Here is a 26,751-nt window from a genome sequence, read left to right as displayed (position 1 = left end):
TTATATATTCAATTGTTATATACACGAGGTGTAGTATATTGTCGATTCGTGTTTGTGTAATTTATTTGATTAAAAAGTAACGACGACAAGGAAGTGCCTCAAATCTAGTTGTTTGGGATTTGTCGATAAAATGAATTGATATTATTTTTATTTTTACATTTACATACTATGACGTATTCGTATGTAGTTTGATTATTATCTTAGGCTGTATACCTTTTTTTAATAATAATAAATAGAAAATGCAAGAGATTTTGCTGCTTAAAAAATGTGAAAACAATAATAACTGGAAAAATAGATCGACGAAAGTACAGGTGTGGTGAATAGGAAATTGCATATTTTCCTATTGATAACGTATTATGATTAAAACTTATTATGCCATTAAAAGACGTTATTTTCTTACAATTTATATCTTTTTGCACAGTTTACACAGGATTTGAACTTAAAATATGATATTGCATTAAAGTTTAAAATAAATTATACTCCAATTTGAAGAAGTTAGAAAATATAAGCTTTAATTAAATTGTGTAAAATAACTTATTAATTTTCAATACGTAGGCAACAAAATCATCCAAATTATAATACCTATGCATTTTATATCTGAATTTCCGAATGAGACTTCTAAAAACAATACACTTGAAGTAGATAATTTTAAGTCATCCACAATTATATTATTACAGTCTCTAGACATAGATTTTTGGATGAACCAACTAATTACATTTCAATGGCCACTTTGATGTCTAAGTTAATAATAGAAATTGGAAAATGTTTAATTAAGTTCTATGATTAGTTTATAAAGTAAAAAAATACCTACCTACATTTACCTACCTACATCAATTAAATTAAAAATGTATCGTGCTAGAAACTGAGTAAGTGATTGTTGTGTGTAGAACTCGAAATCTAATAATAAGTGTGAATCTGTGAAAGTCTAAAAGTAGGGTATTGATTATAGCAGTAATTGTTTGAGTTGACTATATTTTACTCGAGTAAAGTAGGTATAAACAGGGTGATTCACCATTTTTTTAACGTTGGGATAAGAAAACGATATACCTACCTGTACTTTACCAGATAATATGGTTATATATATTTAGGGCACTCGTGACGGTAATATTACGTAGGTGAGAAACACTAATAGTTATAAGATTCAGTATATTATTTTATCAATATAATTCTTGTGTTATAAATTTTCTTGGTGATGTAACGAGTGGTTTTGTGTTAACTGTATTATGCGTAGGTAATATCAATCACGCGATGTAGCTGTCTTTGACGTTACCACATATTTTTATTGAAATAGGAGGGTACCAGGCTATTGATTTTTGAAATTGTAACGACCTTTCTTGTGAAGTGGTTTTCAAAGCTTTTATTTTCATTTGTAAAGAACACAAACAAGTTGTTTAAGTTGATTACGATGAGCTCGTTTAACAAACACTTAGACTAATAATTAGTGTTTATTCTATATGCATCACTTATCAATTATCACTATAGTTAGTTTAATCCACGTTTCTTTTTTAAAAATAGTACAAATTACAAAATATAATTAACTAAAGACATTTACATGATATAATATAATGTAAATATGCAATCTATATTATGCTTATAGTGGTATGCTTATAATATATTATAATATTATATTAACTAATATACTAATATAATCGGATAGGACATAAGTTGTCGAACTTGCATAAAGAGTGTTTCACTTCAATTTTAGATACTGAATACAGTAATAAATTTATTGGTTTTATAATGATATATTTTGTTTTTGTGTCTTTCAATCATCACCTATTGGATCAATGAAAATGCTTCAATTTTTACTTGGTGGGTGGCTATTGTATAAAATGTAGATAGTTGGTACTTTGGTGTGGTGGAGAGGGAGGATTATTTAAGAAATTAAGTTTCACAGTTTGACGTCATTGAATATCAAAACGTTCGATAACGATTTCTTCTCAAACAATGTTTGTTATTTTGTTACAATTTAAAAATATTATTCATAGAAACATTCCATAATATTAGGTACTCAAATAATCTTTAATTACTTCAAAATATTTAGACTAATATTATAAGCTATTTATAAATAATGTATTAAAGTCATATTGGCATTTGGATTTTTTTTTCTATAAATATCAATAAAATATTTTTAATAACCTTGACTATTTAATACAAGGCTCCACATAGTTTTTTATTGATGAAATTTAAAAATATTAAAAAAATGCATAGGTAGTACTAATAAAAAAAAATTATAAAATATACTTGGAAATAGAGGTGGTTAGGTACTCCGTTTAAAATCGTTTTTCATAACTATAGACTGATTTATCATTGACACTTCCTGTAGTGACATACTCAGTAATGAGGTTTACTCAAAGCCTTCTTATACTGCAGAGTGACAACCTCAGTTTTAGTTATAATTATAACAGTTTACTGTATTCTTATTTTTTGGTACATAAAGACAATGATTTTTTCCTTTAGGATTTAAATGTTTAGTCAAAAAAGTCATTGTGAACCCTCAATTTTTGAAAATTATTAAAAAATAAATATGAAATTGTAACGAAAAATCTCGGTACAAAGTTAATTAAATTAAAAATGTTTAGATATAGCCGTAAATATTTATTATTTTGTTTATGAATTTCAAGATTAAAAGATACGAACAATTGTGTGATATAGGCAAAATGTTCTTACTTCTTAGAGTCGAAATTGCTATCGGTACCTACTGTAGTTATTTTTAGGTACAAGTTATCTCGGCACTTTCATTCATTACTTACACACATATTGCTTTATTACTGAAACAGATTGTGCACATAAACATGAAAGTAAAAGAATATAGTAAACATGAATCATGTGGCATTTATGAGTTCAAACGAATCAGAATACACCAATATTCTTCAGGAGCTACGTAAACCCAGTTTAATGAAAGAAAAATCCGAGGAAGAAAACAGTGTCACAATTAATAAAAATTCTCCTTAATTTATAAACATATAGGTGTAAGATTTTAAAATATACTTAATCAAACGTATTTACAAAAAGGGTATGTCGACGTTTAACTTATTAAAATTAGAATGACATATTGAAAAGTATTGAAATTGGTATTTAGTAGACATATATTTTAAAAAGAGTTCTTAGGTATTAATTGTAATTTAATCATAAGTTTAATCTAGTGAAGATGCATTATATTGATCTACCTATCTATTTACAAATATTTCAATGAAAAAGTACCATTTAAATAAAGGTGAAATATAGTTTAAGTACTTAATTATGTATGAATATTATCAGTATGATGACTGAGATTTAAATTAAAATACATAATATAATTAATATGAATTATGAATAGATAAATTCAGTTTAAAATGTTTAGGGTAAAAATCGATTATCAAATAAATAATAATTACTGAATATCTATTCCGGGTATGATTACTGATTAACTGATGAACATATCATATAATATTCACATTGTAAGCTACCTTGTATGTGATTATGTGAATTGTTTTCTTTATATTAACCCGTTTATTTATTAATTAATTGAAATTGTACATTGAAGTTTACAATGTAATCAAATATATTAGATTGATTCCATGAAACTAATTTAACAATATTTCAGTTCTTCGTGTATACAATACGTATTGGCATTTTATTATGTAATATATCATAATATGCTTTTAATAAAAACAAGCAAAATGTTTGAAATTGGAAATTTTAAAAAAAGTCATCTTTATTTACGATGTATAGAGTAATTAAATGGAATAAATGAATCATAATTGTGTTAGTTACGGACGGATATGAGACATGAGACAATATAAATCTACGGTATTTTAACTTATAATATATCAATCTAGGTACCTACTGTTAAATGTGCTAAAATTGCAGGAATTTGGTGTCCTGAATAAATTTGAAATTAATGATAAATCGGATGAAACAACGAAATCGATTAAAATATTTCTAAAATTCTATTTTTTTATAATAGAACTAGCTGAACCCGTGAACTTCGTTGCCCATTAAGTGTACCAACTATTTGTGACTCAAACTTTGTTCAATTTGTTATTTAATATTCGGTGTATGGTTTCAAAATTAATCTTAATTTTTCCGTTGCCGGGAATAAAAATTCTGATTCGCAGCAGTACATTATCAGGTAGGCAATCTACCTGCGGTAGATCGCGGACCCCGTACTGTATGTACGTTAGTGTATGATTTAACTTTAAGGTGTCAAAGTTATACCAAGTTTGTCGTATTCTACCTATGGTGGATTGATATAATCAATTAATACAAAATCCTAACCTAACCTAACCGTACTAAAATCAGATGAATAAACACAAACGCATACAAAAAAATTCATTCAAATCGGTCTAACCATTTAGAAAGAGTTCAGTCACAACACACGTACAGTAGAATTATTCCGCTTAGCAACACATTCTGCGATTCATTTTTATATTATATGAAATCAACAAACATGCCCAATTAACCAATAGCAACCAATATAATATAATGCACTGTTGCGCCACTGTTGTATTTTTGACATACAGATTTGAGATTTCCTACCTTTCCGGTGAATTTTCCTAAAATGTTATTTCGTAAAAACCTTCTCCTGGCAGTTACGAACATCTTAAAAAAAAATTTGAGCCAAATCGGACCAGCCGTTTTCGATTGATAAATTGTTATACATTTTTGTCTCCATTTTTATATATATAGATAACTGATATAAATGTATGTATTATTTTGTTTTTCCAGTTTTGAAGATATTTTGACATACGCTTACCTATCAAAATATATTTTATTTTTAATATAATGCATTATAATTTATTACTTACCGCATTAGATTTATCCAAAAAAATTAACTCTGACTCTTCTGCATCCAATAATACAGAAACAGATTTTTCTCCATCTTCGTCTAAAACAGAAAACAAAAATATTACTTAAAATATCTAATAATTAATAGTTTATCAATGATTAGGTAACTTAAATTTTGAATACGAATTTAAAGGGGGTTCATCGATGAAAATTAAACGTATAAAGTATAGTCTTATGAATACACGATAATATATTAAATATTTTTCGTTATATTGTTTTAAGAAAGAAAACCCGTTTATTAACAATAAAAATCTGAAATTTTTTTAATTATAAATTAATACCAATAAAACTAAATTTGAATAACTTAATGATAATGCCGTAATTATTTTGGAAAGCAACTGACATCAAAAATTACATATTTTAGTAAATTGTTTAAAATTGTATTAAAACATCTTGAAATTATTATTAAATGGTAAATTCTAAAGATAACGACAAAAGTATTATATTTTTTCTTGTAAAAATCATTACACGTTCTCTCAATAGTAATTTAGTAATAAACGTAAATAAGTTAACATAAACTTCCCGAGGTTAAAGTATCGAAAAACTTTTTTTTAATAATTTAGTTGCAAGTTGCAACTAGCAATAAATATAAACTTGTTGAGTCATAATATTTTCATCTATTTTGATGTTAGTGGTTTTATATATATTTTGAATTTAAAGGTTAACCGAAGAAATTTCCGTGGTTTATTTTATTACAAAATATTATGATTTTCTTGTTTAGCATTTTACTGAAAAAAATTAATTATAATCTTTAAAAAGAATAACCACTTGTTTTTATACTTCGGTTAGTATTTTATTGTAATCATAAAAAAAATGTTTGTCATTGTATTTAGAATGATTCTTTTTAAATTAAAATGCTCAATATATTTTTAGTATTTATTTGTAACTATGGGATTATTATAATGGAATTTAAATATGTTATTTGATGAAAAAATCCAAAGAAACTCATTTTTGTATAATTTTTTTGAATTATTGGTATAATAATAAAGCTTTAACAGCTTTAAATAAACATGATTTAAAATTGGAAAGTAAAAGAATATTTTAAATTAAAGACTCCTTGATAAATTGTATTTGTTTGTAATAATTATTTGAATATTATGGTTTTATGGTAATAATATTTTTCTAATAAATAGTATATGAAATATACTTCAGTGTAAACATATTATAGAATATATTAAGTATAACATACAAGGTACCTAGTACTTACCAACCACAATTCACGATTTATATCATGAGTAAAGCGCGATGAATAATATATAGGATTTAAAATTCGTTTCTGATCAGGATTGCTTTTCGAATAGTGTAAGTATACGGTTATATATCATTGAAATCAAATTCATCACAATATCTATAACAGTGACCCACTCAAGGTACACTTGAAATCTAGTGTAGAATGGAAGTAAATAATATATAGCGGTGAGAGGTCCTTGATTTTTAAAATTTTTATTTTTTCGTTATTTATCCTTGTCCTTAGAGGAATTACTTTGAAAATTATCTTTTAAGTAGGTTCCAAATAACATTTTTGTAATAAAAAATTGCTACATAAAACTTTTTAAGTAGTCCCGCCGTAAAATACTGGTCGCATAAAAAAACCCACGTGATTTTAAAACCAATACTTAGAATTTTAAAGTTATGAAATATGGTGCTCTGATCATATTTTATGTAATTAAAAACACTAATATGACAAACATGTTTTTTTACATCAAAGATAAAGCCTGAAAGTATGTTTCCTATTTTTATTATATTCTAATTAAAATGGAAGTCTTACTTAATAACATTTAAAATTAATTGTACGGTTTCATTATTTTATGTTAACAAAACATGTTCAATTAATGACATTTCCGATTTACATAATATGCAACGTGGAGAAGTTTTCATAGCGTCGAAACAAGATAATTGCTTACAACACACGCTCGTAGTTTATTTATTTAATTCATTCCTTAATATATTTTCAGGGGTAGATTAATTATTTAGATATGCTTAATTCACTATTCAGCTTCAATTATAACCCTACAGATATTTATATAGTCTTGGGGATATTTAAGTTCATTATAGAAATTTAACTATAACAATACTAATTTATCTTATTAATGACTGAACTTTTAAACTTTTGAGTATGCCTATATTCAATAGGTACCTATACATATTAGTTATTTAGAGTTCTTTTTTAAAATAATTAAGCACTTTACGTGTTTTTAACTTTTTTTTTTAAATTTAAATTGATTGCCTTTATTTTATGAAATATTGTGGGTCAACAAATTATAACAAATATTGATCGTTATTTAGAATATGAATATAAATTTTATAATATACCAATTCACCTGTATAAATTACATATAAATAATGATCATTTTAAAGGAAGAATATTACCTAATTAAGTTATGTAGCCTGCAACTTTCTTTTTTATATTTGAAAATAATATAAGTTTTGTGTAGATAAACTGGAGTTGAAATATTTCCACGAATAAAAAGATCAAGGCTATATTATAGGTTACAAAAATGTAATCTTTTTAATGAATACGCAGTGAAGAGGAATAAAAAGAAGCACTGAAAAAATTATAAGCTAGATACATAAACCACTAAGACAAAGACAGGAATTGTAAACAATAATATGCTTTGATCCATGATTTAAGTACAGTACATACTTTGGGTTAATTAAAAATAAATTTTATGTTCTTTCATTTTATGATTTTAAACACAGTAGTTTTTTGAAAGGCTCGTCTTTGGATAATTATTTATTTTTTCTCGGTAAACTTTTAATAATATTCCTACTTTTCCCCATTTAATCTTGACTCTTCGCCTATAAATATCTATTATGATGTTTTTAACACCTTTCCTCGTTCCTCAAAATGGCACATCAACTTAGGGTCATACGAGTTTACGAGAAAAAAACACAGTTTTCGTTTGTAACGCGGTTCACATTCACGTGTATCTATACTACCTATAGAAGTGTGGATAATAACGTATTTAAATTCGAATCAATAATAGGACATCGCAATCGGGTTAACAACGAATTGTGCACCGGTGCACATTTGTGATATCATGTGAATGGCGCCCCAGCACGCAGTTGGTATATACAGTTAGTTGTAGGCCTCGGTTATTAATCATTGGAATTATTGGTCGTTTCCTGGCCCGACAATGTCATATCCGATAACATTGTCTTCACAACAACGGACCCGATCGATCGGTTATTTATTATAGTATAATATATGCTCGAAAACTCTGTTGTTGTTTAGGATTATGTTACGGCGCGGGCGCTTATTATAAAAATATTTTTGTATTTTGAATTTTCTGATCTAAAACAATTTTTATTTGTATTTTGTATAATAAGTGATAATAAAATTTTTACGTTTGAATTTCAGCCCAGTTACGAAATAATAATGAACTATATTTTTGTTACTACCTATAGATAAATTATAATGATGTAATAATACACTATACCTACTATACTGTAGCCTGTAGGTATTCACGTATATAGATTATAGACTACGCCACTACGGTAACGGTATAGTCATGATTATCATCGTCAAGTTCTTATCTAAAAATTATTATCTCCCGTTAATTTTATCTCGAGCAAAAGTAAACTGAACGATATAAATACAAAATATTTTATTTTTTAATTTTAATTTCATAACAAACCCAAGGACTTTTTAGTTATTGTTTTATATTTTAGAAACCAGCTATTGCCCACAAGACGCCTAGATGCTTGATTAAAAAACATCTGAATGATACAGAGAACACAACCTTGTACCTATAAATTAAAAAGTCGTCCTGGGAATCCCGATGTTGATGATTTTTACAGTAATACATCATCTCTCCGGCGAGTTTTGTTGTTTCAAATCAATGAATCTGCTGCAGCAGTAACCAAGCCGTATTATAGTCAGATAAAACACGGATTTCCCGAACAACGTGGACTCCGTTCATATACATATAAAATTATTTTATACGATGGAGGACGCGACGGGGAGAGAAGCGTTTAGAGGAGCGGAAAAGGAGTCGGTACATTTCACGTACAATACTTGAACGTATATATTATGGCCCGTGGTGTGTAGCCCCGTGGATGATAAATCACGTGTGGCCGAGGTAGGTGAATTTTCTCCCCCACACGATTCACATCGGTAGCGTGGAAAGCCCATCAATCGGCGGAGGCTGTGAATATATATATACATACCTAACCTATACACCTACCCTTTTCATCGACCACCTCTCCGAACGTCACCGGACCGCTTTGGTTTTGTGCACGTTTACATACGACCAACGGCAATATATATATATATGGGTTTATAATATATATACGCTGTAGATAAGTAGTACGTGTGTAAGTACAAGTATAGTACAACCTCCTAATAATTCGAAATACTAACACGTTTGCGATGACTTTCGAGACTAACCCGGGCAAAGACGATGACGGCGACACAGCAGCAGCTAGCCAAAGGTGTATTTGTACGAATTTACTCGGTTTGTTTTCCACTTAGAGACACGACGCCATTAGCGATCAACCCGTGTGTTCTATTCTAGACTGAACGAAGTTTAATTTTTTTCTTGTCGACGTTTTTCGGACCACAGAGTAAGTATAATAGTAATAATAATAATAATAATAATAATAATAATAATAATAATAATAATAATAATAATAATAATAATAATAATAATAATAATAATAATAATAATAATAATAATAATAATAATATATTTGTTTGGTTTCAATAGCAAACATGCTGTTTGTGTGTCCGTTTACTATAATAATAGTCATGTGTTGTCACTGCGTAATCGCTGTGCTATACCTATCCTGCACCGGTGACTCGAATGCATCGACGAAAAAAAAACAAAAAGTCAATACACGATTGATATTCGTTTCTAAAACTTTTCAACCTTACGGTTTTTTTTTCAAAATGATTTATTCTGTTTTCTTCTGCAGAGGGTCTAAAACACATTGTTGAATTGCGGACAGTTATGTACACTGGACTTTATTGAATTCTGTAAAGTAAACTGCACAAAATATTATGTTTTTTGTCGAATCGTTTAACTTTTGTTATACCGATGGTTGTAGGTAGATGCCGATAGATATAGGTACCTAATCATTTTACAATGTTGTGTTTTTTTTTGTAAATTAGATTGAATTGGTGAAAGGTGGGGATGGGTAAAGTAGAAAATCTTCACTACATAAATGCAAAAAAGTGAAAATGTATTCAACATAAATCTATGACATATTTTTATTGTAATTTACTCGAAAATGAATAATTTTAGATAGATAAGGTAGATAATAGATATTTTAAATGTTTTCGATGTATTTATATTAGTATTTTATAGATTTTTTAGACACCACTTATAAAATGGCTACCAATGCTTATAGTAACATTGCTCCTCCAAAGTTACGAAGAAAACGCGCACTCTTGCAAGAATGGAAAAAGTACGCCAATAATCCTTCCCTCCCCATATACGTAGACTTGGCTACATTAGAAAACGTTCAACGACTCAAATTTTGAAAACCACCGTGAAAAAAAGCAAGGGATATCACCAGAGAAAAATTTAATATAAGTTCTAAATGGGAAAGCGACTGGACAGTGGACAATAGAAAATCAATTATGACCAAAAATCGGTGATTAACCCAACTATTAAACAACCGGGATTTGAGCTCAAAAGAAACACTTGAGTAACACTAAACCGTATCAGGACTGGCCATGGTAGGAGAGGACACATGATGTACAATAATGGAGATTGAGTGACACTGAAACATGTGACTGTGGTTATGAATATCACATGCGATTAAACACATCACCACTGAATGTCCGATTAGTGCATTTAAAGGCACCATAGAAGATATCCGCTTGGTTAATGAAAAATTGACGAAGAACCTGGATTTTGAGCTGTTACATGATCCCTAAATTGATCGTATACCGGGAAAAGGATTATTGAGAAACTTTTATTTTATATAAATAATGTATTTGTGTTTTTTATGTGTTTGTTTATTTTGAAATTTTATCACAGTTGACCATTTTGAAATTGTATACATATTATATCTTTTAAGTGTTTCTGGTGCTGCTCACGAACGCTATACGAAATAATAATAATAATAATAATAATAGATTTTTTTGTTGGTCAAGAAACTTGAAAATGTAACACAGCTTCAACTTGAGTGTTTCTTACAAAAATAAAAAAATATCTAAAATGCATAGATCGTAATTTTAGCGTTTGAAGTAAAAATGTGGACGCAATTCGCCAAAATTACGAAAATGTGCAAATTATTTTTTATTTGATAATAAATTCATAATTTCTTTATTAGCTTTTTTTTATTTGATAAGATTATTTACACTCTGTGTAAGTCTTGCTAAATAATTAAATATGATAATGCATTAATGTATATATTATACCTGTGAATAATATGAGGAAAGAGGCATCCAGTGTCAGAACCCAGGTTTTTAATTTTAATAATATCTACTTATGGATTAAAAATGTAAAAAAAGATTCTTTTAAGATTTTTTAACTGGAATTAAAATAAAAAAGTTTAGTGTGGAGAATCACTGGAGATATATGAATTTTTATGATCATATTTTGAAATTCAAATAGTGAAAAATGGTTGTTCATACATGACGTATATATTCAATTTCACCTCAAACGGTTTTATTATTTTGTTGTAATTCAAAAAATATTGATGGTAGAAACTTTAAAAATTTTACCATTTTGTTCAGACAATGACATTCAAAAAATATTTAGACTAATTTTAAATTATTTATACCACAAATCTTTTCGCATTGTTCAACGGTACACTGAGATTTATAAGTGAATAATAATGATTTAATTTGATATGATACAATATTATAATAATATATAATATGCCATGTTTTTGGCATAAATTAGTTTAACCTACTGTATTATCAATATAAAGATAAATTACTAATAGTATTATAAATATGGCGTGTCCTTCTCCTCTCATAATCGTTTGTTGCTTATGCAATGAGTCATCATCGAATTCAAATTAACACATCCATTACAATGACCTACTCAATCACTCGATACATATTACGCAGTAGAGTGACTTCTCTATTTTTTAAGTAATAAAATGATATTTAAATATTTAATGATACAATATTTACTTAAATACAAGTGGCTCTATTATCATATTATCAATGATGTAAATTGAAAAAAAATGTAGGAAGGTTTCAGGTAAATAATTCAACATTACATAATTACCTCGAATACACTACGAATACGCATCCAAAGAATACATGTAATTTACTTATACAGTTATACCTATATATATAAGTACATAACAAAATAACATAATTTAATAATCTCTGTTGGATTTAATTTCTTAACAACTTAATATATGATATTGAAGACTATTCGTTATATACAAATTAGTGAACATAAGTAATCTGTGTCATAAATGGTAGACGTAAATATTACCTAACTATTATTGAGCCTTCTTTTTTCTACCTAAGTAATTTGAATATTGTATTTATTCGAACTTTTGGTTCGTCTAGTATACAAACATTTTATTTTGATTATTAAAAATTCATGTTCTAGATTTGTTTCAATTTATGTGTATTAACTATATAATAATTCGTTGAGGTGACTCTTTAATGAATATAGGCTTACGTATTGCTTATTAGGTTAGGTATTATATTACATAATACCATTGATCATGCACAATAGGGTAAGGGTAATCAATGATAATACCTACTATAATTATAATTTGATTTTGGCAATTAAAAACGTTCTGTCGATAAATCAGCTTAAATTTATAATTAACAAATTAAAATAAACCACAGGCAGCTATTTTATTACTACATGTACCTATATAATATAACTAAACAGTTTTAATACGTTTACTTATAACGATTGTCACATATAAGGATGTGTAAGGGGACAGTAATGACAAGATGTAATCTAAAATTTAACCGATGTAAAACTAACTTTAAAAGTTTAAAGTTCTAAAACTATATTTGGCTCTGATAAGTTTTAACCCTAATCAAGCTTTTTGTGTCAGTAACAAATCAACTGTATTTTAAGTTCTCGGGTTTTCAAAACAATATGTGCATAATATATCTATATATTATATTATATTAGCGATTAGTGGAAAAGTATAAAGTACGTTTTATAAACCATTAAAACGAATAATTAAAAAATAAAATAAAATATATTTTTCAAATATATTATATACTGTATGCATAAACTAATTAAATGCCTATATTTCACCCAATTACGTCTTTGTTTGACATTACATTGAGATGTGTGATAAATCAATACAACGGTGTATTGATATTATTATTAATGAACCAACCAGTAATAGCTTAATAGCGTACGTGTTAAAAAAATTAAATCATATTAAAAATCCAATAAGAAAAGCAAACATTAGTTTGTTTGAAAGTATCAAACACAAAATTGTGATAATAACTCGATTTATATAATATAATATACCAATATCACCTTTATACAAGTTTTATATTTCATAAAAAAAATGCAATACATAACTAATAAATCACTGCGCATATATACAGCATAGTTTTATTTTTATTAATACCAGTGGTAAGTGTTAGCAGTTTTGTTAGTGTTTTAAGTTTTAATTTAAAGCTTTTGATATCGATTTTAGACGAAATATTATAGCCGCGAGTAGTGCGGTATACTTTTCAGACACGAAAGTTCGTATTTGTTGGCTAAGTGTGTGTCGTAAATTAGGCGATTAATTGAATTGTTTTGGAAGTCGTTTGGTGGACGTTAATATTTTTTATTGGCCAAAGTAACACACACATATAATCGACATCAAAGCCCTTCGGTTATTGCATTTTAATTGTCCAGGTTTCTAGCATTAATTCCCGCTTAAATACAATTTTACATAAATATAAATGTACCACTGTAATCGATTTAATGCTATGACAATTGAAATTACCGCCACGATTGTCTAAAAAAATCATGAACGAACTTAGTTTTGGGTGTACAATACACGCACCATAAAATATTTTGAGAGCAGAGAAAATATGTAACACTTTTTGCACTTTATTTATTTGATGGTTAATTAGAAATAAGCAGGTAATTACTTATACCTACAGGCTACATTTTAACTAAATAGTACGATTAGCGATTGATATTTAAAAAACTCATGTATTGTATTTCTCCATAATATTTATAATCTTAAACGAAAAGTAGTTTATTTTGATTTAAGTGCCTATAGGTACTTTAAATGTCTATAGGTACTAAGTTATAATAAAAACCAATTTATCGATGTTTGGATTTTATAATAGCGGTGAAGCTTTAATAAAACAAACATGTGTTTACCGGAATTTATGGGAAATGAAATCCCGTAGTAAATAAAACGAACAAAATTCAACAGATGTTTAAAAATAACTTTTATGTTAAACAATATGACTTAAGGCTGAATAACCTTTATACTTTGGAGGGAGGGGGGGCAACGATTTATAAAGATTTAGGTAGTGATACGTGGTTATTTTTTTCTTCAAGTTAAAAATTAAAAGTTATGCGTACAATTTAGAAAAAGTACTACAACAAATAATTCCTACTTTAGGTACTCAATTTATTTGTATTAATTACGTGTTAAAAATTACTCTGCATAATATAATATCATGATATAGAATATCTTACAAATAATTGTAGGTTATTATAACATGTTATCCTTTGAAATACTGTGGAGAAATTATACTAGCCAGATAAAAAATCATATTTTTTACACAAAAGATTGAATTATTTTAGTATAATTGAAAGCGTCACGAATCCGGTTGAATTTTATAAGCAAAAATGTGACTGTTGACGTGCCCCAACGGTAAAAAGTTTTATTACTAACATTTGGATTTTTATTTCCCGTATGCCAACTTTCTGAAAAACCTTTCTCAGTAAATAGAATTTGGTAGTAAGAATTGGTTGGTTCTTTTTTCATATTATACAATATAAAAATTGGCTAGAGCGACTTCAGATGTTTGGAGTTTCCAGTGCTTCAATATTATACGCTCTAAAAGTTCAAAGGGCATTTGTAAAAAAAATAAAATACATTTTATGTAAATTCTATATTTCCTATATACGAACAGCTAGTGCGGAATCGTCTTGAACTTCTATTGAAAATTTTTTAGCATAGGTATTATTATTATTATTATTATTATTATTTAACAAGTTACTTCTTAAAATTATAGGTATCTGAAAGATTTGTTTAAAGGTAAGTGAATAATTTTTGAATAAAATATATACTTATTTTTCTTCTTGATTATTTCACCTGAGTAGTATAACAAGAAACAAATTTAATTTTTATTGATGATTTATGTATATTGAAGAATCTATGTACTATTACATTTCTTACATTGTAAAATAAGTATTTTTCAAACTATTAATATAATATAATATATTACGTCATATAGTTTAATAATTATACAATATTGTGTAATTAATTTATTTTGTTTTTTGTACAAATAAGATATGTTCATTTAAATTAATTTGATTATTTACACTTTATAAATATATTTAAATGTAACCTTTAACAGCTCAAAATAATAATTCGATAATTAAAACTATAATTTGTTTGATGTTATCAAGTTCAAACGCTTCCATTCAGCTATTTTCAATTCAGTAGTGTGCGTTCTATTCGGATAATTTATAGTTTTAAATTGAAATGCAATTCGTGCGGGTCTGCTCACTTAAAAAATGAACACAGAAAACACACTGGGTATAGTGACCTACTTGGTCGACTCAAGTGTTGGTGGTGTGGTAGTCTTAGAAATAAACAATAGGTAATTAATTAAAATCCAGCGGTAGTGCGTTATACCACTGGATAACGCTAACACTCGAGGGTTGCACGTCCACATATATAAACTAGCACTTTAATGTTAGGGTCGATAGAAAGTGCAAGTTATAAAATATAAGACTGGGTAATTAAGTATTATTTAATTATGTATTAAACATTAAACACTAATATAGTATAAAAGATATATGGATAGAAAGTGATCCTCGAGGTAACGTGCTCGGAGAGTATTCCTTGCATACGTTGTTATAACGCAGAGCTATAAAATTAATTTTAAATAAAATCAATTAACTATATAATAATATTAAAACTTATAATGAGAATGACTCTGATGATAATTGAATAATAATAATTTTTACCTTTTTTTATTTTACCTAAATCCAGACCTAAGAATATAGAAGCTAATGTATTTAATACCTACAGTTAATATTAGTTTAATACATAATATAGTATATCATTTAAAATAAATTAAATTCTTTTACATTCAAGCATTTAAATACCTAACCATTTAAAATACTTTTAATTTTTAAAAACTATTTTTAAGAAGTATGCTTGTTTGTATAATTAAAAGGAAAACAATGTTCTATATTAATATCAATATTCATGGTAAAAACAATTTAAAATTAAACAAAAATTAAAACGTTGGCTAATACGTAAGTGCATAAAAATAATTAATAAAATAATACGATTAATAAAAAATAATGAGAAAAAAAATTGGTTTTAAAGTTTACGTAAGTACTTTTTTTCTTTCTAATATAATAAAATTGGCAAACAAGAATGGATGAGGTCTTACCATCCTGGTGCATAAAAAGATATTACCTTCATATAAAATTATTAACTAATGTTTATAACTGGGCTAACAATGGAAATTTGTTTTTAAAAATTATTTAATAACAACCATTTTAAGTCGTAAATGCAACTTTGGGTAAAAATAATACATACAAATACACAGGTTTATCAATATAATATAATGCGTATAATATGTATCTAGAAATATTTGAATAAGCAAATAGCATATTATTTATAAACTATGGGATAAAATATGATTTTTTGTACTTTATAGTACATCTTAAATTACATAAAAAATAAGTGTATAGTTTGTGCACGTTCTCAACACTAAGACATTTATATATTTTAGTATCCATTATTATGGTTTTTATTTCATTAAAAAATGAATTATAATCGTTAAACGTTAGAATCCATAATTATGTCACATAGGAAAACCTTTCATGTATAATTATTCACAAAGAACCTATATTGTTACTGAGCGACAAATATTTTTTTTTTTAATAGTAGACTATATAGGATAGATATGGTGCTTGCCATTATAATGAAAATTGTTTCCAGTGCCATTTGAATGGAAATCGGGTGACAAGTGTAATGTTGATTGTACATTTTCAACCTGGCCTAACCCTTTAATTGTAAATCACAACCTTAAGAGAATGTCGGCGATTTAATTGTTTTCACTCTCTGACCCATGATGTGCAACACAGGAAATGTTTTTAAACAGAACCCTGAGCCAGTCTTGTTGTAGGTATTAATTAATATTAAAATATTAAAATTATGCAACCTATAACCAAACTTAAAGTTAATAATATTATCTAGGGCACTGTAGAGGATCTACTTGATATTTTAATTTTAAAGTCAGTTATAAATATGAAAAATATTACAATTTTAAAATTCTTATAAGTCAATTTAAAACCAAAATATCAATAAAATTATACTAGCCACTAGGTGCCATAAATAATATTGTTATATTCTTTAAGTTTGATAATCTAATCAAATATTAAATATAACAATGCAAATCGGTTTTGTTGAACGAAAATTGTCCATGTTGGGCGTGGGTCAAAGAGAAAACCAATAGTGTTCTTACTTCCTCTTAAGAATAAATTGAATATTAAACGAATATCAGATAAAAAAGTGCGTGCTACCCGATATTTTATCTTTACAAAGAAAATCTATGAATCATATTATGATAAAATATTTATTAAATATTTTTTTGTTGATAAGTCACCATGATAACGAACAATTTACAAAAAATTGGTCAGAAACAAAAACCGTATATCCAACCCAAAAACATATTTATGTTAAAAAAAAATAGAATTTATTATAATGATTATTATTAGCATAGAATTTAATACGATGTCATGATTTCTTTAGTAAGATAATATTACAATAAAAAAGACGTATAATATCAATGTAGATATAGATTAACTAAAAAATAGAATTCTTTCCATTTGATTTTTATCAAATGATATTGATAATTAGAATAATAAATTGTGTTGAACTGTTTTTTCTTTATTTTGAGTTTTGATTATCGCTTTTATAATATCCTCGTGTGTTACAGATTCTTTAGCAATTGATAGAATTCAACGCAGATTCGTACCCTCTGCTGTCTGCCAATTAAAGGTTTTTTGTCCTCCACAAGACTACACCCTCAACAATCATAATTTATAAATACTTGCCTAATAATTTGTCCAGCCTTCCTAATCAAAGGCGTTCCACCAAACTAATATTTTTTCTTAAAAATGTTATCCAACTTCTCAATTGGCTGTCAATTACATTTTAAAGTTCCTCTGTGGTATACCTAATCTACCCCTCCCTCTTTCTCTTTTCTTTTCACAGTTTCACCTAAATAAACAATTTTATTAAGTATCCACCGGTGCTTAAACAATGAAATTCCCATCTTCAATTTCTGTCAAATTATCTTTTATTTAGTTAATCATTATTATTATTTTTTTTAAATATTACCTCCAATTGAGTAAATAAAGAAATTAATAAATAAATATAAATATCATTATAACTGAAATTTATAATTATTTTAATCGGGGTCAAAATAAACTGATTGTCGGAAGAAAATTGTTATAATCATAGGTAGTTACTAGTTATTATTATAATATAATTTATATTTAATCACGTTGTACTGTTTTTATAATAATGCTGCAGGGACTGAGGGATAATCATATGAAGATATGATGAAAGCTTTAAGGGAGATAAGTCATAGATTGTCATTTGTTTTAATTGTTCCATTTTTACTGTTATCTAGAAGTTTTGTAATTATAATTTTATTTCGATTGATTTCGACCGTAAAATCTCGATATTTCAAAGCCCTATAAGATAAAATAACTGAACAAATACCATTTTATCACGTTCGACTAGTTATGGCGTATCTAATGTACAAATGATTAATATAATAACAAGTATGTTGAGGTCTGAATTATTTTATAATACGTTGTCCATCTTAAGCATTTACCTCGTTTTTTTTATCTTTAATCTAAAATGTATTTTAAATTAGATTAGTTTATATTTTAAAAAGTAATATAATGTATGATATAGTTTTAATCTTAACTTCATTATCATTAATTAACGACTTCACTAGTTATAATCAGGTTAATATAGCTGCATATTATTTCAATTAAAATCCTTGTAAAATATTGTAAGTTGGATAAAAAAAAAATCATCTCAACACGTTTATTTTTAAAATTAATTTTACATTTATTTGTAGAAAAGTTCATTGAGGAAAAAAAAATAATCGTCGTTTACAAACGATATTATACAAGTCAGACTGTCAGAGTAAATAGAATTTAAAAAACACCGAATTAATTTTATGTTTGAACGACCTCATACAGAAAAAAAATCTTAGACTTTATCTTACGTAGGTATTTAAGCGTGTTTACAATTGTTTTATATATTATGTTAAATATGAACAATTTAAAATTTATTATCGTGAATATCCTTATAATATAATATCTTATGAGAATAATGGAGCTTTAATAATGATATTATTGGGTATTTAATAGTTACTTATACGTGTATAAGTATAAGAGGTACGAAGTACAATAATTTATACAAATACAGTTCATATTAAATTAAAAATGATTTTTTTCTTAAAACTGTAAAACAAAATTCTTTATCATGATTAAAATTTTTTTCATAAAGAACCTATTTTATAATAATACATAGGTACTTCAATTTTATATAACATAATCATTATCTAGTAATATAATGTTAGCTATTAGATAGGCATATATTTAAATAAGAGTTTTGACGTTTTAAAACTAAGTGGTTATGAATTGCAAGGGTTAATGGCTTTCAAACCCCTTGTTTTGTGAGATTATAAACTGACATAAACTTCAAGTCCTTCACATGACGTAAGTTCGATATTAACAATATACATTTTGACGGGTTAATAACCTTACATATTATTTTGGGTAGCACCGTAAGTAGACAAAATTACCATATTATTATAATTTATAATATTATATTATATCAGACGAAATTGAAGTTTGAATACTTGGATTAACGCTTTTTAATATGAAATACGTTTAAAAGTTAATGCTAATGCTAATTTCGAAATTAAACAATTCGGTGCATAGGATATCATATATTTATTTTGTATATTATTTTTTAAAATATTTTTTGATGTATGTTGATTTTTGTATAACATTATAATTTTTTCATTTAGTATTGAACAAAGACGAAAGATTTAATAAAACATATTATAATCTTTGTAATATACAGAGGGAAAATTAACTAAACGTAAATTAATACCATTCATATCCATGGACATTTTCAATAGTTTTATCTTACTTTAATGCGTTTAGCAGTATCTATATACCAAACTCATTTAAGATTACCTATTTTTGGATTTAAAACAAAAACAATAATAACATTTAATATTACAATATTTCATTACATTTTTGGACTGCCGATTATGTGACTCGTAGTAGTAACGGCTGTTGTTCGATTATATTTCTGATATTATCTTAATGGTGTACCAGCTACATATTATTTAAAGCAATTGTTACAAAATATATTACAAAGTGCAACAGGAGTTCAAAAAATTAAATAGTTGAACTTAAAATAATCTGTAGGTATTAAGGAAAATTCGAAGACATCAAAAGACGTTGATCAACTTAAAAAAAAAATTGAAGATTGAAAATATATGTTGTCCGATGTAGATGTACATCTTTAAATCAGTCGATGCTTTTGTTTATTTGAAAAATCAAACTTATCGAATGCTACTTTAGCCGTTACACGTTTTTTTTTTTATTAACGAAGAATATGTTAAATGGTACCTTTATAATATATCGTAATTAATATATTCTTTATTACTTATGCAACTATTATCTATCACACGATAGAAGAATAAGTTACTTAATTATGTATTTTACAGATCAATTTAATACCATTAACTTAACCTATTTATATATTTTCTTATACAATAAATAAAGTAGGTATTTAATAAAAATAATGATTTTAATATTTTACATAATATTGACAGTATTATTTAACTGAATTTAAATCGTGATTATAATGACGTATACAGTATAACAGTAAAGGTATAAGCTAAAGTAATTTAATTAGTTCTATACTTAAATTATAATTTCATTTTCACATATTTTGCGCTAGTACCTTAAGGTTATTAGGAGTATTAGCTAATTTATCGCACTTTTGGTAAGATGTGTAATGAAATATATACTTAACATTTTGGGTGTACGGTAATCAAAAAAGATAGTTTATAATCGATTCTACAGATAGATAATACGATGCTTTTCTTATACACTTTAATGCTATATAGTATATGTATAGTAAACCATGGAGGAGTATTTATTTTCAGGAAATGAGTTAAAACGGTAATGACTTTACGTTTAGACTGGACTACTTGATAGCCTTTTACCCATTATTGAAAAGAACGCAACCGCAGTCTTTTTTGTTTGATTCCTTGTGCTCGGTTATAATGTTATACGTACTAAATTAACGGATAATATTTTATTCCTGTTTTCATGGTTTTGTTATTAAAAATGTTTAATTTTGATTAACAAATTGATATTTTATTATACACTTTACTTTAATTATTCATAGAATTAACAACGTTTTCGATGCTATATTTTTTATGTAGTTATTTTATATATATAGGTATATACATTATAAATTATCTACATTAGGTTCCCGAAATTAGTCATTACGTCTTACTTATTTAAAATTAATTTTTGGTTAAATTAAAACAAAAATTATTATAATAAACCATATATTATTGTAATATGTATAATTATATAAATAATATAAAATACAAATCCATTATAAATAACAGGAAAAAAACTTAATCCATAAAAAATCAATTAAAAATTAATTATATTTTATCTTTAAATGAAAATATTTGTACTATACGTACCTACGTTATAGAGAGTAATTAATATTAAAGTATGTTAATTTAATCTGTGTAGTTAGCCTATTGTTAGAATTTTAGAAAATCAGACTTCTAACCGTATAAAACTAGAGGTTCATGGTTTACCTAATGTTTGTTTAAAAATTATATTGATACCTACAATAATCATTTAAATTTAATTTCAATAGTATAAACATAATATTAAAATTTAAGTTGTACAATTTGGTTTTAAAATTGGAAAAAAAAATAAATTAAATATTTTATAATATTTTATTTCTTAATGGACACATGCAGGCATGCAGCTGACATATTCTAAATAAGAGATTATGCATTGTAATAAGAAAATATTTTAATTTAGATTTGATTATTAAATACACTATATTATGTACTTTTATATATGAAACAAAATTATTGAAATCGACCGTGATTATAAACTATCGATAGGTAGGATATATTACCAAAGTTATAGAGATAATAGTATAATTTAGTAAAATATATCTAACGACCCGGCAGGGTCTTGCTAAATACAAAAAGAAAAGTGCGCCTACAAAAAATACACGCGAAAACTGCCAGACAATAATTATGGGAAGCAACATGAATCACGAAAAAAATTTCTTGAGAAAGCATAGCAAATTTTTAGTTAAATAATGAAGCTTGAAAATACAATAATCTGATTTGAAATTTTACGTAGAAGTGCATGGTGTAGTTTTCAAATAATTTTTAACAATATCAACAGAGTTAAAGCCAATTCAACTAGAAATGATTGTATCGTATTTTCAACATTTTATTAGATAATATTCCCTACAGCCCGCATTACGATGCATTATTCGATACGGCGACAGTGCGACACCTATGGCAACCAATAAAAAAAAAAAATATATATAATAATACACAAATTTCTACTATCACTATTATAATCTGCAAAAAAAAAAAAGAAAAAAAGATCATTAGAAAACCAATAAGTTCCCGAAATAATAAAGTATCAACAAAAAATGAATGATATCCCAACAAAAAAACTCCGTCATACTCCGTGTAAAAAAAAACTCTAAGTATAAAAAAACAGCTCTAAAAGTTGTGATATCATTTTATAGGTAGCTAAAGTATTTGAACTATAGATATTATTTATGTTAAAATACCCCGCTAAAAATTGAATTTAGCCAGATTTCACCATCAATTTTTAGCAGATTATTTTAACATAAATTATGTCTATAGTTCAAACTTTTAAAGACTTAGCTAGATACCTATCTATAAAATGATATCAAAACTTTAAGAGCCTTTTTTTTTTTATATTAAACAATTTTACACAGAGTATGGCTGAGTGTTTTTGTTGGGTTAAATATATTATAATGAAAAAACAAAAAATAATAATAATATAATACATTAAGATATTATTATTATTATTATTATTTTTTAAAATTATGATTCATAATATTTTAACATCACAATAATAATATGACATACATTTTATGGTTTGAAACAAAAATGATATTAGTTCATAATCTCGTTGGGTATAATTAATTGTATTCTCTTTTTCTATATGTCGCAGTACATTTAGCTATATTTTTTTGTCGGATGTTTTAATCGTTCTGTAAATTTCAACGTTATTTGTCCCTAACTTTCCCCTATTGTAACGTATGGGGGGGATGGGGGTTCCCATAATATTACTATAACGCTCGTATTCCACGATTTCCGCGTATTCCACGCATTATTTAATAGTGTGTGGCGTGTAGTAGAGTGTAAATATTCATATCCCATACTTTGCATTAAATTGTTTCAAAAGGATATGCCTGTGACGTGCGCACGGACACAAAATATGATCACAATATACATATATAAGCTACACGATGATAGTATAAAAGAGTGCACGGGGTGTCCCTGTGCACGTAGACGGGTCGTCAAATCCTTCGGGAGGGAACACCCCACCAGAGGGTTGATGGCGGTTACGTTATGTCGATTAGGTATATGTAAAATCAGTAAGCGTGCGCACTACTTTTTTTTTTATTATTATTATTTTTTTTTATATCGTGGTCGCGTTATAATATAATAATATAATGTGCAAGGCGTGACATAATGGTTGAAACATCCAATTTACTGGAAATTATTTAGACAATATACCGATTTTATACTACCTACCTAATCCTTATGAAAACAAATCCGTAGCGATAGAAAAATGGGTATTTCGCAACGGCCAATATAGCACCAATATAATTTTTTTATTTCACATTACGAAGACCACAACGTTTGAATTCTTCTCGTTACCGAATTTTAGTAGTAGAACATTATATAATATTTGCTATTCATTATTCCAAAGATCGTAACAATCATCCTATTTCGATATCAATGGGTAGATAACTACTGAGGTAGGTTCATATATTTTAACAATTTACATAATTGTACTTCACACTTAGATTATTTATATTTTTAAAATAGTAAACAGTTACATTAACATGCATAAGTAGGTACCTAAATATAGTATTAGGTTAATATTATGACTATAATTTATTAAAATGTATAAATACCTAATTATATTTAAACACTGTGTTGTTGCTCGAGATCTGTACGAGACACTAAAAAATGATTGCTTGTGCCTGATTTTTGTATTTATAGATATGTTTATAATTTATAGGTTTATATTAATGAGTATGAATTATATTTAATATAATATGGACCTTTATATTATTATATACCTAAATGACACATTTTAATAAATAATTTTGAACATCACAATTTAAAAACCAGTGGAAAACGTGGTTGCTTCATAAAAAAAGCACAATTTTTGAATCAACAGGACCACCAACGCATAGATTATGTTTTTATTACTAAAAACGAAATTATTCGTTTAATAAAAGTAAAACGAAAAAGTAATTTACATCAACATTCAACAAAACTGTAGGTACAACACCACAAGAAAGCCGGAAATAATGTAGAAATAATAGCTTCTTATAATATTATTATAGTTATATATTTTTAACCTTTAATGACACTAGTGTTACTCAACTTTAACATTATTTTTTCATAAAAAATATAATTTACATTTATTTATTTTGATAAATTAGTTAGAAAATTTATTTATATATAAAAAACTCACCACGTGATAATTTTTAAAATAAATCATCGAGATTAAATAAATATAATAAACTATTTATAAAAAAAAATACCTATTGTACGTATTAGTTTATTATTATGATGTTTCTTTTATTTAAGAATAAGTTATATTGACTAATAATAATATTGTAATTCACTGGTTATTATTATGTGTAATTTATGATTTATGTTACATAATAATATTACTTTTGACATTTTAGAGTTAAATTTATAAACAATACATAATATTTAAAATAAATGTGATATCAGGTATTAAAATATTGAACGCAATTATTTATTGAATATTTATTAAATACTATTAAATTATTTATTAAATTAAATAAATTGGATCTGATTTACCTATTTTTACTCATGTATTTCCTATTTAACTAGCTAAAATATAATATATCGCTAAAAAAAATAAGTTTAAAAATTGTTTGTATCGGGTAAATTGATTTTATTCGATTCATTCGATCTTATATATTATTTAGTTTTAGTTAGAGAATCAGATGATTATCCTTTCTTTGATGTTTATCTAATGCATTATGTGTATACAGTATACACTGTTATAAGTTCTAATCTCTATAGAGGATTGTATTTTTTCACTATATATTTACGTATTCTGAAGTCTATAAACAAAAACCGAAATAATATAATACATTTTTTTTGGAAGTCATAATGCCAAATGAATATTGAATGGCCGAAAAGGAAATACGTATATATAATGTTCTTATTCAAAAAGCTCCAGCATTGGAATGGAAAAATTACTCTCCATCTTGGAAAGTGTTAAATGACAACCACGGGAATATTTACTGTTTGAGATGGAGATAGTTTGTGGCTGTTTTGTTTTTAAATTATACACATATCCGTGGTTCACAAACACCGACCTCCGTTTAAATATGCCTATAATAAATCAGATAAACTGCCTAGATAGTTCTTTCACCACCTTAAGGTTTCTGAATTATCCAAAAAATAAATCATGCCCACAGAAAATCTTGTTTTATTTTTCTATTTTTGCAACAGATTACTCTTTTCTTATCCGTTACCGTGTCTATTATACCATCATAATAAACCCTGCACTCGTCAACTACCTACTACCATTATTATTAATTTTAAGCAGGCAATAGTATCAAGTTTCAGATCTAAAATTTAAACATATTAATAATAAGTAATATATGTACATATAATTATCTAGTATTAGTATTATTACCTATATGTAAATACTAATTTTCTTGAAAAGTTATAACGTTTTTAGGCTATTAAAACATTTTAAAGACATCATTGAAAAAAATTATTACATTTAAATCGTTGTAACTTTGTCATTCTATAAATTATTTATTTTTCTAGAACGCATGTATGCAATTTTAATTAGGTATATATTCCAAAGTAGAATATTTTTCTGAGAACTTCAATGTATTAAAAAAATTAGTCAATTAGCTATACGAACTCGAAGTTCAGATTGATGGAGAGGACTGGTGTACCCGGATCAAAATGTTGGGCCACTACTCCGTTAGTAAAATTGAGAGTTCAAATACTTGTAAGTGCTAGGCCTAGGATTTATATGCGATAAGAAATGATAAAATATGCATATGGTTTATTAAAAATATTAAAAAATATTTAACTAAATATGCGAAAAAAATATGAAACTATGGTGTAACTGATTGGTTATAAATACTAAAAAATGTGTGCTTTCATATCGGTGCCTATTAAAAACCCTATTGAAAAATTCTTTGACATGTTGTCGATTTTTTGTTTTAATACTTTACATTTTGAAATGACAAAAGTAAAAATAATGTATTCACTAACAACACGCAACTCACTGTAAAACACGTACTAATTTTACTGTAGGTAGTTTAGTTGTTGAGTTAAACATTAAACATTAAATCTAAACTACTGTCAAAGTTGTACGAGTGTATGGCATTATT

General features: G+C 26.3%; 1 protein-coding gene across 1 annotated transcript in view; it reads right to left on the bottom strand.

Annotated features, from left to right (window-relative positions):
* LOC100160125 (putative mediator of RNA polymerase II transcription subunit 26) overlaps positions 1-26,751 on the bottom strand; it is a 265,995-nt gene that overhangs the window by 3,649 nt on the left and 235,595 nt on the right. The window contains exon 9 of the mRNA XM_029486922.1: positions 4,791-4,870. Within this exon, the coding sequence (XP_029342782.1) occupies positions 4,791-4,870 (80 nt within the window). The remainder of the gene's footprint in view (positions 1-4,790; positions 4,871-26,751) is intronic.

This window comes from Acyrthosiphon pisum, chromosome A1 (genome assembly GCF_005508785.2).
Source record: "Acyrthosiphon pisum isolate AL4f chromosome A1, pea_aphid_22Mar2018_4r6ur, whole genome shotgun sequence".
Classification (NCBI taxonomy): domain Eukaryota; kingdom Metazoa; phylum Arthropoda; class Insecta; order Hemiptera; family Aphididae; genus Acyrthosiphon; species Acyrthosiphon pisum.
This window is presented reverse-complemented; position numbering and strand designations above follow the sequence as displayed.